Source organism: Arachis ipaensis, chromosome B01 (assembly GCF_000816755.2).
Source record: "Arachis ipaensis cultivar K30076 chromosome B01, Araip1.1, whole genome shotgun sequence".
NCBI classification, from domain to species: domain Eukaryota; kingdom Viridiplantae; phylum Streptophyta; class Magnoliopsida; order Fabales; family Fabaceae; genus Arachis; species Arachis ipaensis.
Genome location: NC_029785.2, coordinates 137,032,636 through 137,038,829, shown reverse-complemented (window position 1 = coordinate 137,038,829; position 6,194 = coordinate 137,032,636). Strand labels below are relative to the sequence as shown.

General features: G+C 36.4%; 1 protein-coding gene across 1 annotated transcript; it reads left to right on the top strand.

Annotated features, from left to right (window-relative positions):
- On the top strand, positions 638-5,246 carry LOC107615799 (DNA repair protein recA homolog 3, mitochondrial). Its single transcript, XM_016317832.2, has 8 exons — positions 638-1,032; positions 1,220-1,274; positions 1,803-2,023; positions 2,330-2,417; positions 3,036-3,208; positions 3,787-3,870; positions 4,077-4,211; positions 4,408-5,246. The coding sequence occupies exons 1-8, from the start codon at positions 976-978 to the stop codon at positions 4,795-4,797; spliced, it is 1,203 nt and encodes a 400-aa protein (XP_016173318.1). The 5' UTR covers positions 638-975; the 3' UTR covers positions 4,798-5,246.

The following is a 6,194-nucleotide window of genomic DNA, read 5'->3' as shown; positions in this document are numbered from 1 at the left end:
TTTATCTCTGAATGGAAAAAAAATGTGATCCATATACAATTAGACATGGCCATTCAAATGATAACAAATAGTTTGCTTCCTTGTATCTAGGGCCGTTAAAATGGGCTAAACCCATCGGGCTAGCCCATTTATCCGTTTAAATAGGCGGACTTTGTCTCTAAAATTAAGCCCGTTTAAATTTCGGGCTAAATGGGTTGAGCCCGATTAACCCGAAAAAATGATAGGTTAAACGGGCTAGTCCGCGGGCTAAACGGGTGGCCCGTTTAAATTTTTTTACTTTTTTAAAAAAAAGTTGTACTTCCAACTAATATTTATTCCGATCCGACTCGGAAATCCGACCCTTCAACTAAAAAAAAAATTTTTTTTTTTTAAAAAATTTTTTGACCTAAAAGTGATATTTTTGTCAAAATATTTTTTTAAAAATAAAATAAAATGATAAACAGGCTAGCCCGTTTAACCCACGGGCTCAACGGACCGGGCCTAAATGGGCCGGATAACCCGTTTGACAGCCCTACTTGCATCAATGTGAAATTTTTGGTAGTGTCATTAGCCTATTCGGAACGAGAAATGGATTGGGCCCGGCCCAATGACAATTGTTGTGAGAATAAAAAAAAAGATGCAGCTAGCTACAATGCTCCCCCTCAAGAGTTGAACCCTGCAGTGTGGTTTACACATTACAGTACTTGACTGAGCTCTACCACTGCTGTGAGTGGTGTAGGAATTGAAAAGGGAGGGAAATCAAAACGTCCATTCCGTTAAAAACCCTAAAATTCATTAAATTCCATTTTTAAAAAATATTGAACAATATAAACCCTGCTATTGCAAAATGGTGTGAATCAGAATCACTAAGCTAGCTCGTTCATTTCGTGCACTGATTCAACTATCCAAAGTTACTTTCTTTTGCTATTTGGGTATAAAGGGGTGCTAGCCAAGTTCCAAGTCTGAACCCTCGCTCAGAGACAGATAGCTTCTTTCATGGCGAGGATGCTTCGCAACGCTTCCATTATCAAGCGCACTCTGTTCCTCCCTCAGGTTCCCATACTTTATTATGCTTTTTCCACTGTGATCGGTTATTTAAATTTTCACATTTTTTCTTGTTCAAGATATGTCATAGTTCCTTTTTTGCATTCTTCAGCTGATTTGAACTGCGCTTTATAATTTTTTTTTTCCTCATGTTCATTATGTTGCATAATCTGTGATGGCTTGGTTTTGTTTGCAGGGGTTTAAACTAGGAGTATTGGGCACTTCTCAGGCTCTAAGCTTTTCGTCTAAAGGTTCAAACTTTTGAAACTCCGTTGCTTTCTTCTATCCCCTTTATCTGCAGCAGCACACGACTTTGACAAATAATGATTTGGTGGAATTAGTTCATATTCTGTGCATGAAGGACTTATGATCATATGCTTTTGAAAGTTCTAGTCATAATTGTCTTTTATGGGAAGTGTTAAAAACAAGTCTCAAATTTTGTTGTTCTTGTTGTAACTTATGTTAAAAGGAGACTATATCGTGAAAAGGGGTTTGTCTTAGTTGGTGCAGTTGAACTTGGGGGATTTTGTGGGTTGCTTTTGGTGAGTCCTCAAAGTGATCTTGGATAAAGTGGAATAAGCATGTTGCAGGGTTACATATTTCCATGGTTATGGGTTCTTTTTAATATGGACATCTGAGCTGATGTTATTTATGTGTTGAACCAAACCAAAACCAAAATGTGCTAGTAGCCGTTGCTTTCTTCTTCCTGCAACATTTACCTGCCATTTTTTTTTACTGATTTTGAAGTTGATGAAATGTTCCATTTCACTCATATGAAGGTAGAAGGCGCTCTAAATCTGATGGAAGTAGTGACTCTGGTGAAGAGAGCATGTCTAAGAAAGAGTTGGCCCTCCAGCAAGCTCTAGATCAGATCACTTCTTCATTTGGAAAGGGATCTATCATGTGGCTTGGCCGCTCTGTCTCACCAAGACATGTACCTGTAGTCTCAAGTGGTTCTTTTGCTCTTGATATAGCACTGGGAATTGGTGGACTTCCAAAGGTATCTTTAAATCCTTGTATTACGAAGTTTCTTGCTAATTTATTCTGCATTAGCAAACATTGAACCCTTTTTATAAATTAATCTAGTTGGTCGTTGGGGAAAAGATTTTCTACTTTGCTCCGACTTCTGATTTTCCTTCCATCTTTAATTTGCTATGTTAATTTGGCAACTGCATGTCAATTATGCTTCCGCAATTTCATCTGATATGATAAGAGATAAATAAAGAAGAAATCTGTCTCTTAGTTCATGGTTCATTGTTTCATTGGGTGATAGTTGTAAGCTGATTGTTATATATAACTGTTGTAGGGACGTGTTGTGGAAATATATGGTCCAGAGGCTTCTGGGAAAACAACTCTTGCTTTACATGTGATTTCAGAGGCACAGAAGCAAGGAGGTTATCTATAGATGCTAATTTTTGCCCCTAATGATAATGTCTATATTGTTTTTGGTTGTAATGTGACCATAACCCCTATAGTTGTCAACTTGTCAATATGTTATTGTCAATCACAAGAGGCATTTGCTTTAATCTCCCTCCCTTTGATTTTCTGTATACATTGTGATAATACAGTGGATGTATTCTTCTCTGTTGTAACACTGAATGAATGCCTATCCCAGTGTCAGTGTCTTGTAACTCAATTATGATTTGGAAGTGGCGAATCACTAGTTAAATATCTCTACTTCCTCATTAATAACTGTTTCTGCACTGCAGCAACAATTTGTAGTTGCTAGCACCTAGCTAGTTTCCAGTTGTGAACAGGTTGTGTTCTGTTTTCCACTTCTCTTATCCTTTTGGCAGAGAGAGAAGTAAGAGGTATAATGTGTATAATTTAAAATTTGTACTACAAGTATCTTGGTGGGCTATATCAACATTTCAGGCTCAATTTATGCTATTTTGATCATAAAAATGACGTTATCACAATTAATAACATCATAATACAGAAGATAAGTAAGAATCTATGTTAAGGATTTTGTAGTTAGTTTATGCTGGCATTCATATCTTCATTTCATGCAGGCTACTGTGTATTTGTTGATGCTGAGCATGCTCTTGATAAGGCACTTGCAGAATCCATTGGTGTGAATACGGAAAACTTGTTGCTTTCACAACCAGATTGTGGTGAACAAGCACTTAGTCTTGTGGATACGTTAATCCGTAGTGGTTCAGTTGACGTAATTGTTGTTGACAGTGTAAGTATGCAGCTCCCTTTTGATTTAATTAATACTTTCCTTGGTTCCCATTGTAACTTGTGTAGGATTATATCGGTAGTGGTGGATGCACTTAAGTCCTTATCTATTATAGGATTTGCCAAATCAGTATAAGAACTAGAAAATTTTCACCAATAGAATGTGATTTTAGCCTGTATTATCATTTAGTTTACTTAGTTATGGTAATAACTCAAAATAGCTTTCTTATAAAAAGATTCATCAGCAATAGAAATTTTTTGATTGATTCTGTTTTTATTCATGTTCAAAGATATATGCTGCTACTTGTATTATATAGCATTTCTGCGTTGGTTATAAGTGAGGAAAGATTTGTGATGGGGAAAATTGGAAACTGTTCATCAATGGATTCTCTTTTGAGCTCATACCTAGGGCCAAATTTTAGATTTTGAAATTTGTACTTATAAATCTTTCACTGACTTACTAGTCTGACTTGACAGTGTGAAAGAATGAGTGAATTTAATGTTCCTCTGATGTCTTTCTTTTTACTTTCTCCATTTTATTTGGGTATATGTCTACTAAATTTTCTGTCTTTACATTCACAGGTGGCTGCTCTTGTTCCTAAAGGGGAGCTTGATGGTGAAATGGGGGATGCACACATGGCAATGCAGGCTAGGTTATCTTGGTCTGTAACTGTTTTTTTTAAATGATGCTGAGGGATGTTCTGCCATATACTATCATATTTTATTGGCGATTCTACGAAAAACAAAAAGAAAGAAAAATGTATTATTTTTTTTGGTGTGTGTTTTCTGTGGGGTAAACGTGTACCTTTCTTCAAATTACTGAGGGGATTTATATGTTCCATTAATGGGAATTGCTTTGTATGTGTCTCTAGGTAAGGTCAAAGCTTTCTACTTTTGGTGGATTCGGTGGGCCCCAGGAAGTTACTTGTGGTGGCAATGCATTGAAATTCTATGCATCTGTGCGGCTAAATATTAGAAGAATAGGGTTTGTGAAGAAAGGGGAAGAGGTAATCAACCATTGATTATTCTGCTGTGATTCTTCCTACTTTCAAACATTGCAGTTTGAACTTTCAAATAATGCCTACGTGATAAATATGTGAACACAGTTTTGCTGGAATCAGCACTGTTCTAAGGGACTTGAGATTGATTTGGATTATTACATCTTCTGCTATGAATGTTTGTCTTTTTGGCTTTTATTTACAGATTTTGGGAAGCCAGGTACTTGTCAAGGTTGTGAAGAACAAGCTTGCCCCTCCATTTAAAACTGCTGAGTTTGAGCTTCAATTTGGCAAGGGTATAAATAGAGAATGTGAGATCATAGACTTGAGTGTAAAACACAAAATCATCCTAAAGGCCGGTGCTATGTATTACTTCAATGATAAGAATTTCCGTGGCAGGGATGCTTTTAAGAGTTTCCTGGCCGAGAATCATAGTGCATTTGAAGAACTTCAAATGAAACTCAGGGAGAAGCTTCTTGATGATACTGAGGTGGAAAAGGTACAAGATTCAGATGTAGCTAGTGATGTCAAAGAAGAAATTACAACAACACTCGAGTCTACCGATGAAGAATCCTCAGCTGCTGTCGAAGCTTGATCTTATGAATTATGGCGCACTCGAGCAACCATGCTGACCAATGTGATTTATGTATGATGTAGCTTGACGAATCGGAAGCAAAAAATGTTCAACTCAAATCAACAAGGCTCATAGAAATGATGTATATGCCTAAAATCCTTGTTGGTTGGTTTGAGATCACATCATTCTTACTTGGGGTCAAACATTGTAAGTTTTGCACATTTCCCTTGTAAATTGAACCTTTTTGGGGTAGTTGTCATACTATATAGGCCGAGTCATATGGCACATGTAAGTAACAAAGGGAAAGGAATGACCGGTTAGGAAGCAATGGGAATGGCTTCATTTCCCAATAGTTGAGTCATCACTAATCACTTGTAAGGATTTTACCATGCAATTTGTATAATGGTGGTGGATGTGTATTTCATCAGCATGTTCAAGCTAAAATGTGATATCAGAATTTTCATAAAGCAGCACCAAAATTGTTAAGGTTGCAATTAGAATGTGGTAATCAATCACTTTATGTGTCATTTTCATTGGTAATCACTAATCAATCTAGTCTCTGGTATTCAGAGGGAGAGAACCTCAGCCTCTGCTTAGTATATCTAAGCCAAAATCTTTCTTTTTGTTTGGTCAAACTTTGAAGTCTTAACTATCAATAAGACAAAAAACGCCTGCAATGGTTTAATGCCTTTTAAGACTCTAACCTTTTCTATGCTCTAAGACCATAGAGTTGTTATCTTCTCTCTACTAAAGTCTGCACAAAAAACCAACTTGGATTAGTCGAGTGGTCAGCTCACTCATCCGCTTAAGCAAGTGTCGGGGGTTCGAATCTCGCTTTGTGCATGCAGCAATCCATTGGCCAGCGGCAGACCTTTAAATGGAGCTCCGATCCGCGACGGATTAATTTTTGACCTGTCGGGTTGGAAGATACCGTAGGCAACCAAAGTTTGCACAAAAACAGTGAATTTTACTAGTTTTGGCTCTAGGAATAGTTTTGTTTGATTTGAGTTTTGTAGCTTACTACCTCAATAAAAGTCCAATCTAAAGCTTTATTATTGATGTACCAAAGAAATTAAAGAAAGGGATAACATACAAGAATTTATTTAAGGGAGTCAAAGTCGTTGTTTGACTGTCTCTAACTCTCCGGTCCCTGCGGATTTTCTAAAAAGAGAATTCATGAATCAACAACGAAGCAAGGAAACTACATTATCAATTTATCTTTCTAGTTTAATTTAATGATCCTTTGTTACGCCTAATAATCTTTCTAGTTTCAAATGTGAGGGTAGCAAGCATTATATGAATATCATTTCTTGCATGAAGATGCTTTGATGTAATAATAGTTGAAAATTATTAGATGATTTAATATAATATATTAATATTTTAAATATTATTTTATATAAAAATATTTTCATGTGAAT

What these genes read in the sequence shown, in the direction of transcription:
- LOC107615799 (XM_016317832.2), top strand. Translation starts at nt 976, where the DNA reads ATGGCGAGGATGCTTCGCAACGCTTCCATTATCAAGCGCACTCTGTTC. An exon ending in TCTAAGCTTTTCGTCTAAAG is followed by an intron (nt 1,275 to 1,802) that starts GTTCAAACTTTT and finishes ACTCATATGAAG; the next exon opens with GTAGAAGGCGCTCTAAATCT. An exon ending in AGGCTAGGTTATCTTGGTCT is followed by an intron (nt 3,871 to 4,076) that starts GTAACTGTTTTT and finishes ATGTGTCTCTAG; the next exon opens with GTAAGGTCAAAGCTTTCTAC.